This window comes from Fundulus heteroclitus, chromosome 10 (assembly GCF_011125445.2).
Source record: "Fundulus heteroclitus isolate FHET01 chromosome 10, MU-UCD_Fhet_4.1, whole genome shotgun sequence".
NCBI lineage: Eukaryota > Metazoa > Chordata > Actinopteri > Cyprinodontiformes > Fundulidae > Fundulus > Fundulus heteroclitus.
Genome location: NC_046370.1, coordinates 32,997,507 through 33,024,612, shown reverse-complemented (window position 1 = coordinate 33,024,612; position 27,106 = coordinate 32,997,507). Strand labels below are relative to the sequence as shown.

Here is a 27,106-nt window from a genome sequence, read left to right as displayed (position 1 = left end):
TCTGTGGACCAACAAGACAGAAAGTGAACTTTTTGTAAGGTTACATCCGGCATAAAACTAACAGTTTCAGAAAGAGTGCATCACATGACACCAAAGCATGATGGTCTTTAGCCTGCTTTTTGGCTTCAGGACCAGGACAATTCGCTGCTATTGATGGAAAGAAACATTCCGATTTCAAGACTAACAGAAAATCCTGTGAGACAATGTGCAAGGATCAGTTTGTGACCTTAAACTCAAGCACATTTTGGTTAGGCAGCAAGATTCGATGGTCCAAAACACACCAGCAAGTCCACCAATCAATAACTCTGAAAAAGGAAGAGCCAGTGTCATGCATGTTTTAGGGGTTTCAAAGCCTTCACATATGAATTAAACAAATGGCTGCTGAGGAGGTCATGCAATAATTTGTGTTAGGAGCACAGACACAGGACAGTGGGTCCAGGGTTGAAGACCCCTGATCTAATCAATCTAAACAGGCTGTTTATGCACAATAACCTGCAATGTGGCTTAAATACAATTATTCTTAAAAGCAGAATGGGTCATATTTTCTCTGCAGACAGAGATGCTAAAGACTCTCCTAACAGACTCCTTGCCAGTTCCCAAAAATGCTTGTGACACAGTTAGGGGGCACAAACTTTTTCACCCAGAGCCAGGTTGGGCTGGGTAACTATTTTTCTCTCAATAACTGAAATTACTATTTGATAATTGCTTTTTGTATTTCCTCAGGTCATCCTTATCTGATATTAAAAGTGTTTTGATAACCAGAGGCAAATACTTTTTGCCAGCACTGTACATTTGGAAAGCGACTACTCTCATGTTGTTTAGCGTGAATTGGTCATAATCTCTAAAATGCAGATGCCAAAAAAACACAGCAAAAAAAAAAACAACAGCACCCAGAGCAATGCTTTTGATTAAAAATATTTTTTATTTTTTTTTCCGTTTCCCAACTAGTGCAAATACATGCAAACTGAAAATGGAAAACAACGTAAGCAGAAGCAGGAAGGCTCGGTACATCACATCCACAGAACTGGCTAGTAACAGGCTGAACTTCCCCATATTGATCTTCTGGTTTTCTGTCCCGTCGCCCTTCGCTGGTCCGTTTACTTTGCTCAAAGCACAGCACAGTAGGCTGGGTTTGCACTCGCTAACCTAAGCAAAGCATACAAATGAGCCAAGTGATCCATACCGGTTCCCACTACATCCATTTAACCACATTCATTATTCAAGGATACAAAAGCACTCAGTCAAATCTGAGCTCATACACATATTCCCCGCCTCTCCGCTGCTCACCGCATGAAAGATTCATTCCTACCTTTTTGAACACAAAGCTTACAGGGCATTTTTCAACATGTTTGCGCTGATTGCCTTTAAATTCTTCAAATCTGAGTTTGGAGAGGAAACATGGGGGAAATAGAGGCTCTAGAAATTCAAATGGAATTGTGTTCATTCTCAGGGTTCCTACACGGCCTTGAAAAGTCTGGAAAAGTGTGAAATTTGCTTTCAACTTCTTCCAGGTCTGGATAAGCAGGGCAAAAAAAGAAATTAAGTCTGGATAATATGATCGAGTTTCAGACGTTTTTTCCTTCTACAAGCAGGCTAAAAGACTAATTTGTTAAGAAATGCAGTAATTTTCAACTTGAATTACATGAACTGGATGCTCTTAGGGTTTGATTAGCCATTTCACCACATCTTTGTTCTCGAGAAAGCTTTAAATTTAGCCAAAACTAGACCAGTGGTTCTGAAACTCGGTCCAAGATCCCGAGCAACACACTAAAACTATTTCAGGGAATTTTTGCAAGCAAAATAAATTTGACATATTTCACAAAATGTCTTTTAAAGAAGCTGGGTGATTCATTTTCTCATTAGACAAGAACAAGAATTAAAGAATTTTAAAAAGAGATGATATAAGTAAGTCCAGATGCTACAAAAACAGCGAAATGGTCCTATACCGCACTCCAAAAACAGGAGGCATAGTTAAGCGTTGTGTTGTTCAGTTGTTTTGACAAACATACAGATGATAAGAAGTAACGACTAATCAGTAATAAGTGAATAGTTTGTCCAAAGAATTTCCAATTTGTTGTAAAAACTGTGTGAAAAGTATGGAATATGTAGTTAAAAAATGTGTAGGAACCCTGAGTTCTTGGCTTCGTTGTACAACTACGACTGATTGTGAGTCAGACGCTAAAAGCTACTCTGCTTTCACCGTTCAGCGTAAAAACCACATCCTATACCAACTGCATCCTCCTCAAAAGCCCGACAGAGGATCTCTGACATACAAAGGTGTCGAGATGATTGGTTGATCCAGATGGAATGTATTGACACTGGGATTTCCGAATGTAGTCTGCCTTGACGCTGCCTTGCTGTACGAAGGCATTATTGACTCTGCTTTGCGCCCATCGATTCGTGTCATCTGTCTCAGTCAGACAGCAGATTTGCGCTAACGCAGAGTCAACAGAGGCGTCTAGCTCTACGCAGTTTAAGGATCAGTGCCATCCAAAGTTTTGGCCCGCGAGCTGGTAGAAGCGCTGGTTGTGAGGCTTGTAGAAATCCCTCAGTTTCTGAATCACCTCTGGGTCTATGGAGACGTGCGTCCTCCCTTTTGTCTTCCCCAGACAGTGGGGTTTGCTGCTGCCCTCCGGCTTCTTTAGGCAGGGAAATCCCTTTGTTTTGTTGAAGTAGAAGTGCTTGTCCGTGACTATCCTCTGAAGCCCCAGAAAGTCCTGGACTTTGCCCAGTTCTCCAGCCGGGTCAGAGATGAGCCTCTCCCCGCTTACCAGATGGATCTGACTCCTGGGGAACCAGGCCAGCCAACGCTCCATGTGTTGGGCATATAGGCCGATCCACAGTGGGCTCCACAGAGAGTCAATCTGACCTGCAGATACAGGTAGGGAGGCAGAAAGGAAGACGGTCGTAAATACTTCACAATTAGCCACGAGAAACACTAACTGAATGTGAATACAGTTGATAATCATTAGACAACATTTTTAAGCTGGACGAAGGAACATTCAGTTCTGGTCGACAGATTGTCAGAGGTAATGGATTTAAAGTAAACATCAGAAAAACGGCAACAATTTGAATGAGCTTCTGGATAAGGACACACACAAAAAAATATCAAATGCAGCTAATGGTTGTTGTCGGTTCGTTCCGTCCATGGTTGTAAAAGCCTGTTTGTGCCCATCAGAACTCAAAACAAAGCCATTTAGAGAACTCGTGGTTGATTTGTCTGCACATTAGTGTTTCTCATTTCCCCATTTGGTGAATTTCAGAACACTTCCAGGACTTAAGGTGGACAAATCTCTGGCATCTGTAATACTTTTGATGATAGAATGTAATTTCCTCATCATCATCATCCAGAAGCAACATAGTGATGAGTGCCTGCACAGCTAGTGAGGTGTGCTCATTGCAAATGTGATAAACTCTCTAAATAAAGTAGAAAATTGGCAATCTTCCTGTTTGCTGGTGAAGATTCTCAGTCATCCAGGTCAGGGTCATTCCAAAAAAGGGAATAAGGGAAGTTCCCTTCTACCCTTAGAAGGGAACTAAGAGGGTGGACCTGTTTCTGTTGAATTTGCATGTTAATAGGCCTTTTTTGGGCAGTAGTATAAACTTGATACTCCACATTACTCCAGACTTTTTGAATTGAGAAAGCTTCCTGGATAGGAAGCGAAACGTCTTCAAACTACAGAAAACAAGTCCAGTTGTTTTGTTTTTTACTTTTTTTGGAACAATCTTCCTGTTTCTTTCACGTCTCCGGAATCGAACTAACAACCTCCTCTGGCTAATGAAAGGATTTTAACCTCAGCAGTCTTCAATCCTACCATTTATCTGATGTTGAAGACTGGATCCACCCTGGAGCTTCACATGAGCTGCTGCTAGTTTAGCCCTGAAAATGATGATGCACTGCAGAGTGACGATGCCATATCTTTCCCCATAGACAACATTACACCGACTATGATGTATGTTGTCAATCATGCTAGTCTTTACTGTATATAACTTATGTTTCACTGTTGGCTACCCTCCATCTGAAAGAAAACTGCTTGTATTTCCACCTATACATAGTAGATGCTGAATAAACGCAGAAGACAGCATGTTGTCGTTTTTTTCAATGTTGTACACGTTTCTATGAGGGCTACAGGGTTTGTCACGTGACATGAACACTGAAGAAAGAAAGTACCAGTGGTGCGATTCTTGAAGGCCAGGCTCTCAAAGGGCGGGATGTCGGGGGTCTTGGAGATGATCTGCGTATAATCCGATATGGCTCGCGTCACAGGGTCGCGAACGACCACGATCAGCTTCACGTCCTGGGACATGGCATGGACCCGTGCAGGCGTGTCCACTGTGACAAAGTACCGAGGCGTCTTCTCCATGACGATCTGCCCGTCAAGGGCTTTGGGCATCATACTTCTGGAAGTACAAGATGAGAAGAGTTTGGTAATACAGTTACCCTCTAAAGTCTATACACCCCTGTTAAAATACCAGGTCTTTGAGACCTTAAGGACTGAGAAAATCATAAAGGCATTCAAAACCTCTTGAATATATTCCATTTTCTTTGTCCAGTACAATTCAACTGTATGACAAACCACAGGGGGAAAATAAAACAAAAAAAGGTGCAACAACTCAGATGCATAAATGTGTATAGCCTTAAACTAACACTTTACTGAAGCAGCTTTTTATTTGATTTTAGTATGAAGTCTTCTTTAGCTCATGTCGCATCCCTTGTCCACAGCCCTTTTCAGGGTAACAACACCCCCGCGTTTTCTGTCAGGTTCCATTCTAAAGTCTGACTAAAAAGAAAACTTTCATTTCCCTACCTAACTGACTTTTATTAAGATAAGATAAGATAGTCTTTATTGATCTCACAATGGAGAAATTCACTCGTCACATCGGCTCATACAAGAAGGTGCAGAGTAGGGAAGGTGCATTCAGTTATATACAGTGAATCTTCATATAAACAATGGATCAAAAAGAATACCAAAAAAATACAAAAAAGGAAATAGGAATGGGCATCATTCACTCAGGTGAATGATTTGGGCTAACTGCGAGACAGAAAAAAGGACATCCGTTACCATCCGCTGCTCTCTAGTGGAAACCTGAAGGTTTTGGGTCAAAACTGGCTAGAACTATTATTAAAACATCATGCCCCCTTACAAAAAAATCTGCTTCATCTGAAACTCAGTGAGCCAAAAGCATGATGCTGCCACCATCATGTTTCATTACAGCTATAATGCGCTCAGTGATACCATTTAAAATTATTGGCCAAATGTTTGGGACTGATGGAGAAGACGTAATTGTTTTTACACATCCAAGTACTTAGAAATTCTTGTTTTTGGCAGCCTGCATAACCAGGTTCAGTCTTGTCTTGTCATCAGTCATCAGTTTCGGAATTCATCCTTCTCCTGACTGATACTTTACTATAACTGATGGTGGTTTATCTTATACAGACTTCCCATTGATTAGGGCGTGGCAACTTTTTCCACAAGACTAATTTGCCATTTTACACTTCCAAAGTTTTAATAGAGCATGGTACCATTCCTTCTAGGTTTATTTACCTCATTAGGTGAAGCTATGTTTACCATCCCACAGAACATAAGTGTGGATAAAGATCAGATACAAGTTTTTTTTCTATGGTAAATTTGTTCAGTATACAGCAATATCCTTTGTAAACAGTGAGGTCACCCTCGTGTCAGGGCGTACACCCACCTGAAAGACTGCCTCATACAAGCCCACAACCCATTACTCAGTCGGACATTCATCATACAACCCATATGACAGCATGAGCAGTGAGTGTCAGCACAGTAACCCGCCAGAGATCCAGACCAACATCCAAGGGAAAGCAGCGCAACATAAACACAAGAGTCTCTCCCTGAATCCGCTGCACTCTGTGCTCCTCTGACTTCAGGCCAAAGCCCAGCAGATGGGGTTCATTTGGAAGTAAATGACTCCAGAGGCCCCGCAGGACCGGCTGGAGGCTCAGGGACATCTGCCAGCACACCTGCCCCACACCTGACCGACTGGCCGAACCCACACAGCTCTGATTCAGCATCTTGTATTCAATGTAGACCTGCCTCATTTTAAATGCAAGTTAGACTTGTGTGAGGTGTTCTATGCTGCTGAAGAAATAGTTTCAAGACATAGATGGGAATACTGAGACTAAGAGACTGGGCAAAAAGAGCATAGACAAAAATTGAGGTAATAACAGAAATTTGCAAAGAAAAAAAAACAGCCAAAGGCTGTCTCACATTTTAAAAAAAAATAAAAAAATAAAGTCCACCCCTGAATGGCTCAATATTATAATTTTGGAGTGGTACCTATTTGGTACGATGTGGCATCCCAAACAGATATTAATTCATGTTTAAAAACCACTGAATGAGGTTGAATTTAAACCATTCAGCAATGTAAAAAAAAATTTGCAGCCAAGAGTGGCATTACCAGTCATTAGGTTTAGGGGACAATTGCTTTTGCTACATTAGAGCATGTTGATTTAAAGAGGACATATTATGCTTCGTAGTTCTTCCTTTTGACATTGAAATGGTTCAGTTGTTGTCTATATAAAGCGAGAATGCAATGCTTTGGTCTGAGTTACTCGATAGTTTATACCCATGTCCCCCCTCTTTTACCCCTGTTCTGAGGTGCGTTTGAGACAAACTCTTTTTGGTGCTGTCTCTTTAAATGCTTAACATCCTGCCCCCCCTCCAAGTCGCAGATTGTTCCATTCCTCCCCATTCAGCTGTTTGTGCAGCATGCTGGGGGACAGCATAATGAACAACTGAACATTTTGACTTATCCGCCCGTAGCTTCAGCATACTTCAGCTTGGACAACAACATTACTCAGAGAGATAAAAAGATAAACTGGAAGTCCATGACCTTGTTTAGAAGCTCCGCAGCAAATACAGGTATGTGATTGTTCAAAAAACGTAATAGAGAAAATTGAACAGCTTGAAAAACATGACTCAAAAAGAATATAAAGGTATCTGGCAGTTGTTGGACTGATTGTGCTCAAATTTTCTGCATTCCCAGAGACTCCAAATACAAACCAAAATGTATTTAACAAACAAAAAAGTGGATTTTGCATGATATGTTTATTTTAAGTAGAGAAACATTATCTGAAATTAAAACTTTATGATTAGGAACATCTTAAAGTGGTAAAATAAAACATCTGTAATGGGGAAATATTTGTCCACAACACTGTATATAATTTTGTAAAGGAGTTCTCTCCTGTCTGGTAGTCCTGCAGTGTCAGTGGCAGATCTCTTCTAAAACTGTGGAAAATAAGGCGAGGTTGCAACACTATGTTCATGTAAGATTTTAAGCTGTGACCTCGGGATTACTTCAACTTTAAAGGAGCAATAAGCGAAATTTCATTATTTTAGAAAGAAAGAAGAAAAAAATTTTGTTTTGTTTTGTAAAAACTAAAGGCATCTAAACTAAACTAAACTAAAGGCATCTATTTAGATGCCATTATTCACTCATTAGTCACACACTATCTCTCTGTGTTGTTCTCCAATCTCTTGTTTACATAGCCGGGCCGGCACATGAATGTACGTGCACGGGAACAGCTGCCACTTAGGGTTTACCCCCTCCCTGCCCAAAATATTCCACCGCCAGGCACAAAATGGCGGAGGGGACACCCGTCAGATCAAAATGTTTTCTTGCTAACAGCATTATAAAGTTATGAGTTACTTACGTCTTCACTAGACATGTTGTTCTTAAAGGTGATGCTGTGTTTTTATCCTGTGCAAATAGGCTCACAGGAGCTGATGGGTGAGAAGGGGAAATGAGTGCTGAGTGGTGGAGCAGAGGTAGAGAGAAGTGTGGCTTGATACACATCTTGTTTTGGTCTACAGACGTGCTCAAGCTCCACATAGTGGTGAAAAATTGCTTATTGCTCCTTTAAATTGTACTTACAAAAAGATAAAATCATTTAAAACAAACTCCCTGCTTTTCCTCTCAAAGCATGGCATGAGTCTGGTTTTTGAATACTTTTGTCCCACTTTGATGATAAAAAAAGAAAATCTTTTAGCCTTGTTTACTGTTTTATACAGTTTAAAGAAAAAGTTTTTAATTAGCTTTGATTGAGGCATTAATTAAAAAGGACATGCAGAGAGGACACTGACACACACTCACACACACACGCACGCGCACACACACACAGACACACGCACAGCTGATAAGAGTAAGGACATGAGGCTCTAGCAGTGTTCTGGTTTCAGCTCGGGTTTCAGCTGCTCCTGAAACACAAAACTCTCATCAATACTTCCTCTCCCTTCAAATCTGACAAACACGCGCACACACACACACAATCACACACGGCAGTTTCATTTGATCGGATGAGTGTGGGGCACTTTTCACCGGCGCTTAGTCTGAAGACTTCCCTTTTAACTCTAATAACCCTGAACAGGAGGAGCCACGCAGTCTGTCACAAACACAGAAACACTCATGAAGGCATGTGCACAATAGCCTCACACACACAAAGCAAAACACAAACATACACTCATTATTCACTCATTAGTCAATTGCTCACTATCATACCTCTGCTCTCCCCATGGACTCGTTTCTGAAGGCCCAAAACACACACACACACAAACACACACACACACACACACACACAAACACACACAGAGTCACGTACATAAAGAGGCAATTTTTTTTAAATCACAGAGCCAATCTGCAGACGTAAAGGGTGGGTGTGGTGGATTTCTACCAGAGCATTTAAAGGCAGCGAGTCCGTGTGTGGGTGTGTGTCTCAGATCTTTTGCTGTGAGTGTTTCAAATGAAAGGGGTGGATGACTGATGAAGGAATGATGGCAGTGGACGCAAACGCACATCCATTAGCAATCTGTCCGTGAATGGCCTCAGAGCCAAGAGCTCCATACCATTACCTAAGCACAAAGAGCTAATTACTGCTCCTAAGAGTGCCATCAAAAGAAAAGATCTCTTGTAAACATGTTTCTGCTATGAGCTTAGCGAAGAGCCACTAATTGACAGACAAAATAGCTGTTAGCTTTCCTGATGACAAAACCCAAGTCAAAGCATAGAAAACGGCGCATGCCTACGACTTCAGCTCCATTAAATCAAAACATTGCATAACATCTTTTTTCCAGCACCACAATGCATGTTATTATTCATGTGTTGACGAGCTCATAAAATCACCTGCTTTGTGGATGGGTTCGCAGTGTCATGCAAAACATTTACACCCTTTGAACGTTTCACATTTTGTCCCCTTACAGCCATAGACTTCGATTGTATCTTATGATCTCACAAACACAACGTAGCACAAATGATACTTGGTGTTTGCAATATTACAAACATAAATCTGAAGGGTCCGATGTTCGTTTGTATTGAGCCCCCTTTACGTTGATACCCCTAATTAAATGCAACTGTAGCAGCTAATTAGTGAGCAGAGTCTCCTCTGTGTGGATAAATGGCAGACAGAACAGCCATTCACCTCGGAGGACTTCGCAGAAGAGGTGAACAAACAGAATCTTGACGACCAAGAAATGCAGCAGACACGTCAGGGGGAAAGATGTGGAGTGAGGCTGGGTTATGAAACGATTCCCCGAGGTTTGAACATCTCACAGAGTTGCGTTCAATCCATCATCTGACAATGGAAGGAGTTTGGCACAGCTGCAAACCCACCAAAACATGGACGTCCACCTCAACTTGCATGCCAGGTAGGGAGATCGTCAATGGTAGAAGAAGCTGTGTTGGTAGTTCAGCACTCCAAGAAAAGTAGCAGGAAGAAAGCAGTTTAGGGTCTTTCACAGTTCTCCACGTAGTGGCGTCATTAAACATGTGGAAGAAGGTGCTCTGGTCAGATGGACCTAAAGTTAAGCTTTCTAGCCTTTGTGCAACACAACTAACACTGCATATCACCCTGAACACACCACCCCCACAGTAAAACATGGTTGAGGCAGCATCATGCCATAGGGATGCAGTATCACTGAAGCAGGTCAGACTCAGTGGGAAGATAGATGGAGATAGCTAGATGGCAATCCAGAAATAAAATCTGATATAAGCTGTAAAAGACTGGAGACTGAAGTTGGAGGGTCGCCTTCCAGAAGGACAACAAGCCTCGACAAACAGCTAGAGCTTAATCCATGTTCCAATGAACTCTGTCCATCTCCCCTGTCCTGGCTCAAAAAAAGCTTTCCCACAGCATGATACTGCTACCACTATCTTTCACAGTAGATAGTGCATCTAAGATTATGTGCAATATATCATCCTCCTCACATAAGGCCGAGCGTTCCCTTTCAGGGTTATCTGTCTGGAGCTTCATCCTCCACATTTTTGGAGTGACTCCTACATGCCAATTTAAGCTGAACTCCTATTGGCTCTTTAATTCAGCAATAGCTTCATTTTGCCACTCTTCTGGAAAGGCCTAATTTATGGTCCCTCCCGAGTGGCTCTCTGCAGCTCCTCCAGAGTTACCATGAGTCTCTAGGTGATGTCTGATTACTGTTTTCCTGCCTCTCCATTAAATTTAACAAACATTTTTCTTGTAACTTCACAAAATATAAATGATTCAATGGATTTAAATGGGAGACATTGTAAATCGCATATCACCAGCATAATTTTCAGCTTTTTAATTTAAAGCTCAGTTTAACGTCAGTTCTTGTCGCTTTGCCACAGTAAGTGACTTCTCCTGGATGGCTAAGAAGCCTGTGAAGTAGGAGGGTGGGATCCAGCTAACCTCGACTGTGTAAAGGGCCAAACACTAGCAGGTAAGGAGTCATCTGGAGGCCCCATGTGTTACGGAGAAAGCCCCCTCCCAAATAGGACAGGCCAATTAATTGGCAGTTTAAAATTCCAGTTTCAGCTTCATCTTCACGCCGCTCATTTACTACTTAGTGTAAGATCAAACGTACAACATGACGGGCGGAGGGATTATCCCAGCAGCTTACATTAAGCCTCTGCCTGCCTTTGAGGAACCTCTCTTTTTGTCGTTCATTTTCCAATATTTCACCAAACCTCCCTTGTGAATTACTTTGGGCCAGCCAAGGCCATGGGCTATTGATCCTATGGGGGCTGAGTGTAACTGCCTGTAGGTGGATCTGTGTGGAGTGCAGATAGGAACAGGGAGGATTACATGTGTTTTTTTTTTTTACAGGGAGCATTGTAATGGGTTGTATGATGTGAGGAGGTGTTACTGATGATGATAATGTAGCAGTGGGGCTCAGCTGGGACGGAGAGTGGCAGGTGGAGGCTGAGGGAGCCAGAACCCTCTGGAGCCTCATCAGTGGCATGCTGTGTCATGTGATGTGCGCCGCGTCTGTCTCTGTTAAAAAATGTGAAGCAATTACTTTGTTCATCACAAAGTCCAGCAGGAAACAGGCAACATAGACTTTGGGGATTCTGTTTATCGCTGATGTTGGCGTCGGGAATGAAACACCACGCAATCAAATTACGTTTACTCTGCACACCTGACTGCTGGTTTCTGAACAGATTTGGGTGGGTTTTTGCGTGTTCATACATTTGCATGAGTGTTACTCGGGGATCACTCATCCATTTCCCCAGTATGGGGGACTATTAAGGAATCAGTCCATTGTAACTATGCCCTGTCCACTTCCAGGAGGCATCCATCATAAAGGGGCCCCGGTACACCCCCAACCCCCTGCACTTTTGGTTTCTAAGCCCCGGGGGAGGGCCCTAATGAGGGCCAGATAGCTCCACCCGTCTGGGCCTTATGGTGATAACCATCAGTACAGTACAGTGACACAGCGGGCAGACAGCACCTGAACCCCAGTACGCACATAGGTAATATTCCACACAACATCACATCTGTCGTTCTGAGTTATTCACCTACAGGATTAATAACGCTTTGAGGAACACCTTCACAAGAGCTTTCATGTCATTCATCATAAAATCATTTTGCACAGGGCGCTAGATCTGGTTTGACTAAATACATGATGAACACGCACTGCTTTGGAGGCCAATCTTGTCCGATTTGCACGGTAATTATAATCAATTGTTCAAGCACAAGAACACGAGAAACCCCATGTGTTGTCTGATAATAGAACAAGGCCTTCTATGTATTGCTATGAATTTTTAAATTCATAGCCCCACGTATACTGCTCACTATGAAACCTGTATAAATCTCCATTGGACCTGAAAATCTAAAAAGAAAAAAAATCTCTATGCACCATTTTATGTAATGGTACATACAGAGATACACTGGGCCCTAAAATGAATCCCAACCAACCCCAGCCCAAAGAAACAAAAATGAGACAGGAAAATATAGCACCACTGTCCCAGTTGAGGTTGGATCAGACCAAGACCTTTGTCTTTTAAACTGAAGATGATCAAATGCAGTCCAGCCTCATTGAATATCTGTGAAACAACCCTTTAGTTTTTCACCAAAACAAAGCTCTACAGCAGATTCCAACTTTGGTGCCATTAGGGTTCACCAGTTAGCCAAACGTTGTATTCTGGCAAATACCTACAAATGATAATTACCTCATCTGTCACTCTTGTCAGTGTGTTTTTTTTTCTCTAATGAGTACACAAGACAATATCAGATAAAGGATTTAAAACTGAATGCTGTCGACCAGCCCAACAACATCACCAAAATAGGACTCAAGAGCTGCTTACTTTTATGTTTCAAGACAAGAGTCTCAAACAAAAGCTCCCCTGAATTTATATTTTTGTTCCATAATCTACATGTGTTCTTATTACTTGAAATCAACTGAAAGTTCCTGACCAAAAAAAGGGTTGAAGTTAACCCACTCCTGTACCATTTTAACACTTGGAGATAAGATAAGATAGGCTTTATTGATCTCACATTGGAGAAATTCACAATCTCAATATACCCCTACAATTAAGGGTGTAATTAAACTAAATGTTTTCCTTTTTGTCTCTATTCTACGACTCTATTCTATCATTTATGCAACCCTGTATTGATTCTAGCCCACCTTACATTACTGCTGATTAATGGTGGTTGATTTATGCTTCTTTAATCATTTGAAAGAGTATGATCTGCTCAGGTATCTCCAGGCTTAACACTATTAAAATGACTTTTCTACTTTCTGGCTCTTAAAATAGTCATATTGTTATTCATAGCAAAACTAACCGGTTCACTTGCATGTTGCAGTAAAAACAATGTTAAAACTCTGCCTTACACTGACCACTCACTCACACACATGGAGCAATATCGTCCCTGCTCCTAATGTGAAAAATTCATGCCTGATCTTTTTGGGTAGGCTACAAAAATATTATCTGCACTATTCGAATATCTTCTTCTAATTCTTAGAGGAAAATATGAAATGGTGAAAATATGTATTAAAGGTTAGGAAAAATGTGATTGGTGTGTCCATAAAATTCCCCCTGCTGCTAATTGTAGCTAACCTAGTGACTGAATACAACAATTGGCAAATAGTTTCTGACTCAGAAATGAGATTGGTTAGATGTGACATCATTTCAACATTAGACTAGGTAAATAGAAATCATTCTAACCTGAAAAAGGAGTAAAATTTAATTTATCAGACAGTTGTTGAAAAAGCACAATTTTCAAGTGTTGGCCTTCTAGCTGTCAACTTAACCCACACTGTTTTAGCCTATCACGGGTTAAGCCCTCTTGGTTGCTTAGACCTCTTATTGAGATGGAATATGTTGTGGAGTTAATAACAATGAGCTCATATCTCAGACACATTTCTGTCAGCTATATGCAGGCTATGCGAGGGTTTGGGTTACATAGCTTTATATGTTCCCACTCTACACTTGTCTCAGAAAAGCCAGAAATTCCCCGGTTTCAAAGTTCTTATGTTACAAACAGAGGCAAGATGTTGTGGGGATGAGAAGTTATAAAAAGTTGGCAGAGATGCAACGGCTAAAGTTAGAGAACGAAGTATGATATGACAGCAACAGGGAGTGTTAACATGTTACGAGTAAGTACGCTGTAAAAAAGACCTGACAGCTAACTTTGGTAACCAATGATAGGACATGGTTAGCAGGAAAATGTGGTGTAAAAACATTTAATACGAGTCAACATTAGAGTAGCAAAGTCAGGAGATTATCAAATTGGTTATGCTAGCTGCTTTGCACAGTCCCTTGACATGCATCCATTCTAGCCAACAAAAGCTGTTTAAACTGAGGGTAGGATAAAATAATGAGATTATTTGACATCTTCAACAAAACTTGAAGGTAATAAATACAGTTTGTTCAGCTAGTAATTATTTACTGTCAGCCTTATTTCGTTTATGGTTTGTATTTTGTTAATTTGTTAGCAGGATATAATGTACTGCTGTAGTCCTGCTTTGGTTAAAGCATTTTTATGGGCTACAAAAACTACGTGAAAGTATCAAATGAGCTAAGTCAGTTTCTTCACATTCTGGAAATATAAGGAATTTAAGTGTTTTCCAGGTGTTAATCAAATGAAAAATAAAAAAAGAGGATAGAATAGAATATTCCCTATCAAACTGTTTAAAAGTTGCATCTGTTCATCCTTCCATCCATCCATCTGTCCTCAATCCATTCATCCATCAATCATCCATCCATCAATCAATTCCTCTATCCATCCATCTATCCATACATACTTACATCTTTCAATCAATCCATCCATTCATCGATCGTTCAATCAATCCATCCATCTGTCCTTAATCCATCCATCCATCCATCTTTTAATCTATCTATCTATATATCTATCTATCTATCTATCTATCTATCTATCCATCCATCCACCCATCCATCCATCCATCCGTCCACTTATCCAAAAAAGAATGAGAACTCTAGAAATTCTGAAATTTAAAAGTATTTTGTACTGAAATGTAGGGCAACCCTGAGATTTATTTTTAGATTAACTAAATTCTAAGAAAGCATGATCTTACCTTTGCTTGTATTAGCCAACTCATGTTCATTGTGGAGGGTTTTTTTCCACCAAGATTTGGTTTCATTTTGACTTCTTGGAAGTAACAGCAAGTTAACGCCGTGCCTGTAACTCAGAGTCAATAATGTATTGATAAAGGCTGCTTTACCACAAGAGCAGAAACCTCAGCCTGCATGTCTAGAGCTTAAACCGTTCTCTTTATTGTGACAGATGCTGAACAAAATGAAAATCAAACAGACTAACCCACTTTGGACATTCCAGTGATTTAAAATTTTGTATACAGCCTAAATCAAAACCCTAACCTATTCTGAAGCCACACCTTATCTCTTACCAGGACCAGAAAAAGATCTGCTTTTTCAGGACAAGCATTTGGTCCCCCGTGAAGACCGTGATGGGGTAAATTTGCTGCTCATTTTATTAACATGCTGTTTTTCTTGCATAATTCTTGTGGGATCCACAGGGAGGAAAAAGTTAGAGCAATTTTTTTTGTTTAATGTAAACATAATATTTGGTGTTTTATAATGGACAAAATGGGACAATTTAAAAGAAAATGGAATTCTAAAGAAATTGAAAGGGGATGTGGTAGGAACAAGAGTTTAATGAAAACTGGACAATATAAATGTGATCTATTACATAGATTGAGTTTATAAATACTTATTGGATTTTTTTTCTTTCTCTTTTCTTTCATTGTAAAGAATTCGAAAATGTAATTTTTGAATGAAGGTCTTATAGTGTGTTTTGTATTTGTTCTACTTTGTAAAAAGGATAGCTTTGTGTTGATATTCTTTTTTGATGATTGTTATATATGGTTGCACATATTTTTCAAACTGAATTTTCTTAACAAAAAAAAGACTACTGGTCCTCACAAGGTCGGTAATTATTCCTGCAAATGTCTTAATGATGTACAAACACGGGAATACACACACACACACACACACACACACACACACACTTAAGGCCAGCTCTGATGACAGTCCCCCAGGTTGAACCAAAGGTCAGCAGGGATGTGTGACACTGTGGCACATTCTTCACCCTTTTCACCCCGAGCTCACCTACGTCTTATCTCTTCTTCCTCCGTTTTATTGACCTTTCTCTCCTGTCATGTCATCCTCAAGCAGGAAACACTCATAAGTGAGATATGAATTTCCAGCTGAGCAGTTTCAGTGAATTCCTTTGTAACTGCGCAGAGGTAAAAGGCTGTGTGTAATACGAGCCCTTTGGGCCAATGCGAGGGCGCCGGGGCGGTTATGCCAACGTAGGATAAAGCTTCCTGCTAATTGTAACAGAAGCCGAGCTGACCAAAGCTAACCTCACTCATACTGAAGTCACCCCAAGGTCAGCATGAGGAGATAACACAATCGATCCCAGACAGAAGGGGAAGAAGGAAACTTCCAGTGCATCTCGGGTCCTGTTGTAGCGCTCCTTCAGATTAGATCTAGGCTTCAAGCACCATTAGTGGATCTTTGTCAGGGGCTCTGATCTCAATTGCCTTGGTGAAGCCAAATCTTATTTCACTCTCAAAGAAAAGAAGAGTGATTCTGGGGAAGATACACTACTGCTGGTCCTCTTTTAATTTAAAGCAATGGTGTTTGCCAGATAAACTATTGGCACGCAAAATTCAATGACTGCACAGTTGCTGAACTTCAATTGACCTTTTCATTTGTGGTGCCGTAAAAAATAATGTTGATGTATTGGAATGTTGACTTTTATACTAATAGTTTGTCATGATTTGCATACAAGCAATGCAAACCCATTGCATGTTTGCGTCTACATTTTAAAAATATGTAGCAGAAAGCACGATTGGAGAACAGTGATATTAATGGTGAGAAGGAACTTAAAACATGTATTGCACGTAGAAAGCTCTAAACCACAGGTGTCAAACTCAAGGCCCGTGGGCCGAATCCGGCCGGTCAAGGTAAATTATCCGGCCCTCAAGAGCCAAAAAAAAAAGGCATATCCTGTCATAAAGTAGAGGCATATATTCTTTTAAAGTGTATAAAGTGGCTAAAACTGTGCCTCCTGTAACTCACCCCAATATCAACTTTTTTTGCAGATAAACTGTATAAACTGGGCCTAAGGTTGCTACTTTTATGTTACTGTGCATTTTTTATACTGGAATGAAATTATGAAATGAAAAGTATCGTCTATACACGTGCAACTGGCCATTTTAGTGACTTCATGAAGCCAAAGTGGCCCCATATAGAAATGAGTTTGACATCCCTGCTCTAAACATTTTGTGAAAAATTCCATAGGGTTGGATCCAGATTTTATCCTTAGTAAGTGCCCAGGACAGGTGTTTGGCAATGAGACAAAAGTTTTATATGTGGACACTTGACTGCCTCATCCCACTACCTCAGGACTTTATACACAATAGTCTCTGAAAGCATCCAAATTGTTGAGTTTTATAGTTAGTTTTATTCAGGCTTTTAAATAAGGGGATTTATTTTGAGGCTTCAGGTGACCCACGTAGTAGTAAAAATGATCAAAGAGCTTCTGACAAGCCTCTTCAACCATGGCTGTGCCATAGGAAGCAAAGCTTTATTATCAGTGTCTAAGCTGTGAACGTTAGACTGCAGTGCAGAGCTGTTTGTGAATCATAATTTCAGTGTTATTGCGTTCATGATAAATACTGATTTAAGTATTGTCGTGGTCCTTAAAGATGTGTAGCTGTTTGGCTTAAAAAAAAGCTCAATTCAATGAAGTTTAAGTTTATTTATATAACACTAATTCACAACAATCATCTCAAGGCAGTTTACAAAGTCAATTTCATCAAATCTTTTTTTGACAAACTGGTTGAAAGGTTTTCTGTCTAAGGAAACCCAGCAGATTGCATCGAGTCATTGACTTTCAGCATTCTCTCCTCCTGAATGAACATGTAGCGACGGTGGACCGTCGCTTGCATTCTGTCGTTGACTTTGGAGCAATATTTTTTGTTTGTTTGTTTTGTTTTTTACCAATTAACAACACATTCTTGGTGAAAAGCATCCAGTCAACTCCACAAATTCTAAGGGCCTTCAGGCCTGGTGGACACGTAGAGTATAGTAACTAACACAAAATGTGCATAAACATTGCAAAAATGGGAGTAAATGATCTAATTTGACCTAAAATGCATTTTAGGACTCTTAGCGTTTAGGAGGTTTCTTCAGCACTATGTTTTAAAGACTTTCCCCAAGACCCTCTATATACAGCCCATGTTATAGCTAAATACAAAAGTGTAACAGCAAACTTTGAGACTTTATGTTAGTGTAGTATCGCATTAATATACACATCACTTTGACCTTCAAGGAACTTGTTTTGAAGAAAATGCTGCATTTATGTGTCTAAGAACTGTTATGCTTGTTTAGCCCTGGAGAGAGCAGGACATGGCTGCCAGTAAAAAGGGAAGTTTCATGTATGCTAGAACATTACTTATACGTAGTGCAATGTGTGAGATACAGTTTAAAGAAATCAAATAAAATTTTACAAAAGCGCTGCAGTGAAACTGTATTCCACAAGGCAACAGCTTTGGTGTTGTATGGCAGTATTAATCTAAATTAAAACTCACTGAGTTTCATGGTGAAATGTGTATCTTCAACATGACCACGTCATGGACATTTAAGAAAATCAAAATTTTGGAACTTTTGGATAAGAAACTGCAACATCATGAACAAATATATAAAAATATCTAGTTTGTTAGGTTAACTAGCCAAATTAGTTTTGCTCATTGACCCATCTCAGTTTGGTAACGGTATATAACCAATAAAAATAAATGATATAAGCGAGTTTACATGGACAAAAGTAATCGGAATAAAGGGCCGATCAGAACAAAAATCTGTCATGTAAACATGGCAATCGAAATATTATGATCACATTAAGCTCAATAACAATGAAATTGTAATCCGAATGAGAGGGGTGGTTTATACCGATTGATAATCCGATCAACATGTAAATAAACGCTAGTCAGACTCAAGTTATTCCAAATGTAGCTGACCTGAGTGCGCCCGACGTAAACGTGACATATTTCCGAGTTGTTGAGTGGCGGTAATACATCAGGAAGCAAAACTTTCAGGGCTCCCGATACAACCTTTCTGTTCGAAAAAATAAACAGAGCTCAAAATCGTTGCTTACCCAATAACATTTTAAACATAATTAGAACCTGATGCAAGTCCATGCTGGGCACTCAGAAGACAAACAAACTCTTATAATACAGCTCAGTTTGCTATTTTTTTGTTTTTTAGCAAAGAAGGCAGTACTTCTTCTTCTGTGTTTTTTTTAGGGGAATTTGATAACTGAGCATATCACAGTGGTTCTATTCCAGAAATCGTCAGGTGCTTATATACACGCACATTATGTTCAGATTAATTGATTGTGTGCCCATATAAACTGTACAATCTGATTATTTAATCTCAATACATTATAATCCAATTGTGAAATTTTGTGCATGTAGCTATAGGCTCTCTCTTTTCCATTTCTCATAAATTATTTTTCCAACTGCTTAAGATAGGTCTTACAAAAAAAAAAAAAAATGAAAATACCCTAGAAAACAAAGACGTGTGTCCTTTATCAGTCAATGCGTTCAGGGTGTGGGTCGTGTGTTATGAAGTGGTGTGAACACATCATTAACTCCCAGCGTAAAGTGACCTGGAGTCAGAGGTCAATTGACAGAGCTGACAGTGATGTCAATTGGTTCAACGCGCAACGAGGCCCATCTGGCCCGAGGGAAAGACGGGACAATCTGCTGTCACACACAGGCATCACATATATACGTCAGAAGTGCCCACACACACACACACACACAACAGACAGAGTGGCTCCAAAGGCTTCCCAATACTCCAATACTTTCAGATTTTTGAAAATTTCAACAAAACGTTACTAGAATTGTGTTTTGGGAAGTTACTTTGGCTCTCAGAAATATGTTTAGTTCTGGTGACCTAACAACTATGGCGACCAAAGCTAGGGAAATCCATCTATTTGAGGGAAATATCATGTCACATTAATGCAGTCCGAAAAACGCCATGTTGAAATTGTTTGCTTCTTCAGTCTGCGCTATGCCCTATATAGCATTTAGATTTGAGACAAGATATGTTTCTTGTGAAGGCTAAACAGTAAACAGGATGTGGCAAACTTAAAATTAAAGCACACAAAAGGGAAGTCAGATAGAGGGAGTGAGTGAATTTTAACACATAGACTATGTTGGTCAGAGGTAGTCTACACGGAAAAATGTCCTGTTAACTTCAACTTCAAGAACAAGAACAAGAGAAAAGTGATTATATTTGGACCGATATTTTTTGTATTTATCGTGTTAGTTTTTATAATAGGCTTTTTAAATTCTATTTTTGTTGGGCTGTACCGGGACCAGGGTGACTGATTTCATTCCACCTCATGTTTCAACGTGTGTGAAATTACATTAAATTATCCCTAAATACTTGAACATGTAGTAAAAGCAGTGCTTCTCATTCTGATGGAAATAGCCTGCCGCCTTTTGTAAAATCACAACCTTAAACATTTGGTCTTATATTTGACTGTAATCTTACTTTTGATAAACAGGTTCATTCAGTTGCACAGCGATCTGTTTTGAAACTTTTATCTGAAGAGAAATCATTCTTGTCCTTTCAAGACTTTGAACAGGTGATCCATCATTCTATTACATCCCTACCGGAATAAACTCTTTTATGTGTTGGTGCCAGTATAAGGCCTGCATCACAAGACTGCATTAGGTCCAGAATCCTGCAGCTCATCTTCTGACACAAACTAAAAGGCACGAGCCTACTTCCCCAGTGCTAGCCTCTCTTCACTGGTTCCCTTGTCATTTTAAAATTGATTTTAACATGTTATTGTTGGCTTATAAGGAACTGATTGGACAGGCTTGTAAGTATCTGTCAGACCTCCCGCAGCATTATGCGCCCCCTAGATCCTTAGCTCAAATGATCACGCCTCTTTAGCCATACCCAGGTCAACGCTGGTTCACAGAGATGATCAAGTGTTTAAGGTTGTAGCCCCTAAACTGAGGATTAAACCACCCCTACTCCAACTGTTGATGCTTTTTTAGTCTCCTTTATAAACACATCTATACTCACTGCCTTTTAATGAATTCTGTGATTTATTGGGGGGGGGTATCTTGTTTATGTTGTCTTTTTGTACTTTGATGTCATAGTTCTTCTATGTGCAACATAGAAGAACTATGTAAACTAAGTAAACTAAAACATCAAGGTTTAGATAGCTTGATAACATAAAGAGAGATAATTATGATAAAGATATAGATTTTTTCTAAAAAAAAAAATGTCCTTATAACCATGGGGTTATTTCTGCATGGCACCAGTTTGCCTATCCTGACCCCCATTTTATAATCATACTTTGTCGTTTTGATCATCTCTAATCACATTTATTACCCCTAACCAAAGCACTTGGTGACCATTTATGTACTTAACCATTGATCATTTGTCTTTTTTTGTACATATATTTATGTAATATAGAGATAAATAGTCTCTAGAATACTAAAAATAACAAAATAAAATTCCATGTGTAATTTGTTTTCTGAAATGATCACCCTATTTCCATTTCATGTGGTCCTGGTTATGAATTGTGACCCCTGATCAAACCAAAATAACTCCCTAATAATGCCTTCCTCTAGAAAATAATTGCAGTCATGTGACCACATTTCCCTCCTGTAGACTATGAGCACACTGTAAGCCCTGGTTGTCTTATACAAGTTACGAACACCTGGCAAGTACAAATTAATGTGCGGTAGGTACATAATGTCCCGTGGCAGTCGGCTTGATCTCAGACCAAAAATGTTATACCTGAAATGGCAAAGAGGCAAATTGAACTGAAAAAAAAATAATAAATATGTTAATGTATGTAGAAAACATTATGTCAGCGAAACTTTCATTTATTTAGAATGTGCCACATTTATAACAAAAGAGAGAACGGTCCCAAACTTTTGCTTAGACACCTGGCCTGACTCAAACTAAACATTATTCCACTTTTAATTTTAAAGAGATGTTAGCATGTTTTAAGCTTCCAAGAACTGTGATCAGTGTACAGTTATCCCGAGTCCAGAGGCAGGTAATCCTTCAGTCTACACAGCTCAAAAAAGTTTAATAAAGCACATAAATCTGATAAGAACATTTTTATATCCCACAGATCCCCCAACTAGTTCAAACAGAACTGGTTCTCCAAGTGTGCCGTCCAAAGATTTCCAAGTTTTCAGGGAACAGGCCGAGAGGTGAGCCACATGACAACAGTAACATCTGGCTCCGGCTCCAAAGATGATTACTCTGCTGCATTCGGAGAACTCATCCTTCAGGCCTGACTCTCTGGCTCTCTGTCTCTCCATACTGTACAAACACATACAGACCGCTCAGCAGGCACGCACACTCACTGATGCACAGATTGGCATAGCCAGATGGCAGAGTCTCCCTGTCACCTAAACCACAATAAAAGAACTGTAGACATGTAAAACTATGCGTTTCCAGCAGGGAGAAAGCTGGGTCTACCATGGAAAATTTGAACAGGAATTAAAAAAGGGCTCAAACGTTTATTACTTTATATAAAGATGCATTTATTACTCCAGTTTTAGTAGTGGCGCTATTATCAATCCTACCTCCTGCCGCACAGTGTCCTGCGCAGAAGATTTTTAATTATGGATTTAGGAGAGACTTAAACATGTTGCAACATTTATTTATTAATTTCATATTTTTTGGGATGTTTTTGTATCTTTGCGCTTCACAGGGACCTGAAACGATGGAAGGATGGGCATGTGTGTGTATGTGTTTGTTTTGATATGTGCGTACTTGAAGTCCATCCCTGATCTAAAGGATGGAAATGTGGTCCCCTGACTCTAAAACGAATTTCTACCAGAGGTAGGTCACTTAGAGTTATTTTGGCTTGATCAGGGGGCCACAGGTCATAACCAGAACCACATTAAATGGAAATAGGGTGCTGTACAGGGAAAATATACATGAGCTATTTATGCATCTTAAAACTATTATAGAGACTATTTATTTCTATATTGTATTAAAAGAACATGAACAGAGAAAAAAACGGATATGCAATGGTTAAGCATACTTCAGTGAAACTACTGAAATTCTGCTACAACTTTTTGTTTACTCAAAATTAAGACTGCCAGCCCCCCACCATCAGGTCGACACCCCTGTGTTAAAACCTAATATTAGATGAAAAAAGTTCACCATACAAAAAAAAAATAGATAAAAGTATTTTAGGATGGGTTCCTTGAGTTATGCGTGCCTACCTGTACCAGTCCAGTCCCCGTGCGTAATGCCGATCAAAGAAGTGCGGCTCGGACCCCAGCGCTCGGATGTCCGGGTGGAGCCGCAGGAACTCAAGCAGAGCCCTGGTTCCCCCCTTTTTAACCCCGATGATCAGAGCCTGGGGCAGCCTCCGCGCTGCTGTCCACTCTTTCCCCGAGCTGTTGGTCTCCAGCGTGGGGTGCCCGCTGCCCAGCGCATTGCTTCCGTTGCCCTCCTGCGGCCATCCCGACCCTCTCACGAGGAAGTCCCGCGCCGACGGCCGGATTTCAGAGTTCTCCGTGAGTTCCGACTCGCAGCCTCCGGTGAGAAGGTAGACCAAGGAGAAGCAGAGAATGCTCAGAGAGGAGGCGATGGTGAGGCGGTGGAAGAGCCGCCGCAGGTCGGTGCTCGGAGGGTGGAGGTGATGCTGGTTAAAGTGGTGATGGTGGCGGTGATAAAAAGTTGCCATCCCTCGGTTGTCAGTGCCACACGGGTGGCCATTCTACCACAAGTCCAGTTCACATCCTTACTCCTGGAGAGGCTCTCTTTCAGTGCGCTCAGCTCCACTCCACCTCCTTCGCGTTGCGCGTCCGGAGCGCACCGAATCAACCCCTACTCGCCTGCTGTTGAGTAAGCCCTGCTGTCAGCCCCAGAAGTAAGTCAGCCAAACTAGCTTCTGCGTTTATCTCCGGATGCGTGATGGCAGCGGAGAGGGAATTAAAGCTGTGACATCCGAGCTGCGTGCTGCGTCTTTGCACTTCAAGGGACCACTCCGCCTCATTCCACGAAGATCCGGATCCAGGGATCTCTCTCTCTCTCTCGCTCGCTCTCTCTCTCTCTCTCTCTCTCTCTCTCTCTCTCTCTCTCTCTCTCTCTCTCTCTCTCTCTCTCTCTCCCTCCCTCTCTGAGACACTTCTTTTTTCTGGGGTCATGGCCCGGGGCGACTTTTATGCCATTATTAAGTATCGCGGGATTCTGGGACTGAATGAACTGAGTGCGTAAAACCAGCTCAGATCTCTCCTCTACCTCATTCACGCCATCTGAACTTTTCTAACAGTCTGTGCGATAACGACCACCAACTTCCATATATGTTATCGGGATTGATAGACCAAATAAAATGGCCTGGGATCTGGATGCCTGGTTTCACAGTGTTTTACAAATAAAAATCTGAAAGTGCGCCGCTTCTCCCTGTAACTACAGGTGCAAATAATTTGGGATCAGCACATGTAGAGACTTTGTAAAATACCTTAGGCTGAGTCAGACTGAACAGAGCATATCTGTCAACAGCGATTTTCAAGCTTTGCTACAGATTCCCGAAGGGATTTAAGTCCGCACTTTGACTGGACAGTTTCAGCACCTAAGCTTGTTGAAAAGCTTCCCCCCAGCATGATTCTTCCACCACCATATTGTCAGATTGGGCAAAATAATGGCCGATATCCTGGAAGAAAATCTACCATGTCCATGAATAGGCAAGTCACAGTATGGGCAGTTATCAGATCTAATCATGTGTACCCACACACATCTGCTTGAAGACCTGTGGGGACAGCGCTCCAAAGCTCTGGATTATTGCCTCCACCCGAATTGGATCTGATGATAATGTGGATGATTTTAATTCCCAGAAACCCTTTTTTTTAAATTATGGATGATTCTGGTGTTAATGATCATCATCCTTTGATTTAAAACCAACTTGCTTTAACCTTGTATTCAATTCAATGCTCTGTTTTTACACTCATGGACTCCTGCTGTAAAGCAGTTTATGGAAATTGCAACATAAATAAAGTTTCTTACCTTCTTCCATAAATCCAACTGAGAATCTGCGGCAAGAGATTCACCAGCATGATACTGCCGCCACCATGTTTCAGACATGGCCATGCACAGTTCTAGTTTACCGCCGCGAATAGCATTTTGCATGCTAAAAAAAAAAGGTGTACTTCATAAAATGCTAGTTTTAATTCGATACTCAAATTTGGAATTGTAATGCAAAAGTTTAAAGGGTATGAATAACTTTGAAAGACACTGGCAGTGCCTAAAATTCTGATATTTGTGCCTCACTGAAGCCCGTGTGATAACACTGCAGATGATAGATGACCACACAAACACCTATGTTTATGCGTCCTTAATGGTTTAAGGTTATTAGTGCCATTTGGACTTGGGCTTATCGCATACAGCTGACACTCTGCACTCTAAGACCTATGGCATAATTGGCTTAGTAATCAGACAGTATTAGTCTCTGCAGTCCACCTGCCAATTGTGTTCTAATCCTGACCTCAAACCACCCTATGCATGGTCCCACATGAAGTAATAACTGAGAAAAGTCTCCAAACTACATCAGCAAGAAATGATTCGACACCTTTCTGTTGTAGTGAGGGGGGGGGGGGGGGGGGTGGGTGTTGGGAAGGTTTATTGATTTTAATCCAGGCAAAGGTTTGCATATGATAAGTGTTTGCTTTACCACCTGCATCAGGAGAGGTGCGTTGCAATCCTCTTATAGGAGAGCTCTGCAATGTTGCCTTTTATTATTGCAGAGTGTGGAGCTAAGGAACGGGTAATAGCTCATAGGAGACTCATTAGTTCTCCAACCCAGACACACACACACACACACACACACACACACACACACACATACACGCACGTACTTTATGTTCCATTTGGCCTACCCCTGTCATTATCCCGGAGCAGATGTGACCCGTGCCGTAAAACCTCTGCATTGTCCTGCAATGAGTAAACAGATCCGCCACTCATATTCTGAAAAAAAAAAAAAAAAAAAAACACGTAATGCTTTGTGTTATTTGGCCTCTCCTTCTTCCCGTTTGCTGCTGAGGCACAAACAAATGGCCATCACAAACGATGAGATTTATTCGTAACGTGGAACATTTGCATAATGATGCAATCAATTTCTTGACAAGGAAACGGGATTTGCATCTTACGAGCGTGCTTCTCATACCATAATAAGTTAAAGGAGAGTAATCATATGTGGTTTGATACACTGTACAAAATATGTAAATACTTAAATATGCCACCAAAAAATGAAACCTGAGACTCCTAACCTGTATCATGATCTCCACTGTGGGCCATAAATCACAAAGTGAGGTCTTGAGGTGCTCCTATCTAATGACATGTAAAGATGATAAATAGCACTGTATTTTGGTAGTAATGTCACAAACAAATGAAACCTATACATACAACTAAATAAATGGGATTGGTGTTAGTGTAGTGGGGACTGTTTTGCTGTCCCTTTGCAAAAGCTGAATTTGCTTCTAGTAGACACATAAAGCCCTTATCAAGGCATTTTTAAATAAGCATAGAACTCCTGGAATACACTCAGTTCTAGTGGGTTTAACTCTGGAATCTACCTGTCACCACCCTCTCATGCATGCCACACGACCCTGTGTCCACTTTCCAAAAGTTCTTAAAAATTAAGTCTGTATTGTAATGATTTTGAGTGAACCCGATATTCAGCCGGACACGGAGCCAATGCTTAAAAGGGTTTATTTACAGATAGGGCAGGCAAAACAGAAACAGAACAGAGTCAGGGCTTAACCAGGCAGGCCAGGCTGCGATGAGCAAAACAGACGGTCTGATGAGGGAAGGCACAGTTCCAGCAGTGGGTCTGAGTACCAGTCCAGTTCAGGTCCAGATAACGGCAGCTCACCAAGAGCTCACGGGAGAACCCCAAGCTCAGTAACTCCCGGACAAGCAGGTTCAGGTCCCAGAACCCAACCAAACAGGTTTCGGGCGGGCAGACAGGAACAGACTAAGATCAGGCAGGCTTGGAAACAAAGGACAGAACAACTGGTCGGGCAACAGGCAGGCAGGCAGGCAGACTTGCAGAATAGAATTGCTGGAAGGCTCTTACCGTTGAATTCAGACGATCTGGCACTGGAAGCTGAATTGAACTGAGTTTATATGGAGGTGAGAACAGGTGAACCAGTGAAGACTAATTGCAGGGAGGGTGGAGTCTGAACAGGTGTGCTGAATAGTGGATTAGATCAGCTCCAGTGCCAGGATTTCACATATATTCCCATGAATTTTGTGCAAATAAACTCCATATTTACAGACTGTG

The 27,106-nt window shown here is 40.9% G+C and overlaps 1 protein-coding gene across 1 annotated transcript; it reads right to left on the bottom strand.

Moving 5' to 3' along the window:
- Nucleotides 1-1,957: 1,957 nt before the first annotated feature.
- hs3st3l (heparan sulfate (glucosamine) 3-O-sulfotransferase 3-like) lies at nucleotides 1,958-23,855 on the bottom strand. The gene is made up of 3 exons (XM_012864127.3): nucleotides 23,046-23,855; nucleotides 4,172-4,401; nucleotides 1,958-2,869 (listed from the first exon to the last, which is right to left on the bottom strand). The coding sequence occupies exons 1-3, from the start codon at nucleotides 23,510-23,512 to the stop codon at nucleotides 2,481-2,483; spliced, it is 1,086 nt and encodes a 361-aa protein (XP_012719581.2). The 5' UTR covers nucleotides 23,513-23,855; the 3' UTR covers nucleotides 1,958-2,480.
- Between the last annotated feature and the right edge of the window lie 3,251 nt (nucleotides 23,856-27,106).

Bases quoted from the DNA above. Each gene is read 5' to 3' on its own strand.
- hs3st3l (XM_012864127.3), bottom strand. From the start codon at position 23,512: ATGGCAACTTTTTATCACCGCCACCATCACCACTTTAACCAGCATCAC. The intron at 4,402-23,045 runs GTAGGCACGCAT...TTGTACTTCCAG, and splicing joins CGGGGACTGGACTGGTACAG to AAGTATGATGCCCAAAGCCC. The intron at 2,870-4,171 runs GTACTTTCTTTC...CTGTATCTGCAG, and splicing joins CTTCAAGAATCGCACCACTG to GTCAGATTGACTCTCTGTGG.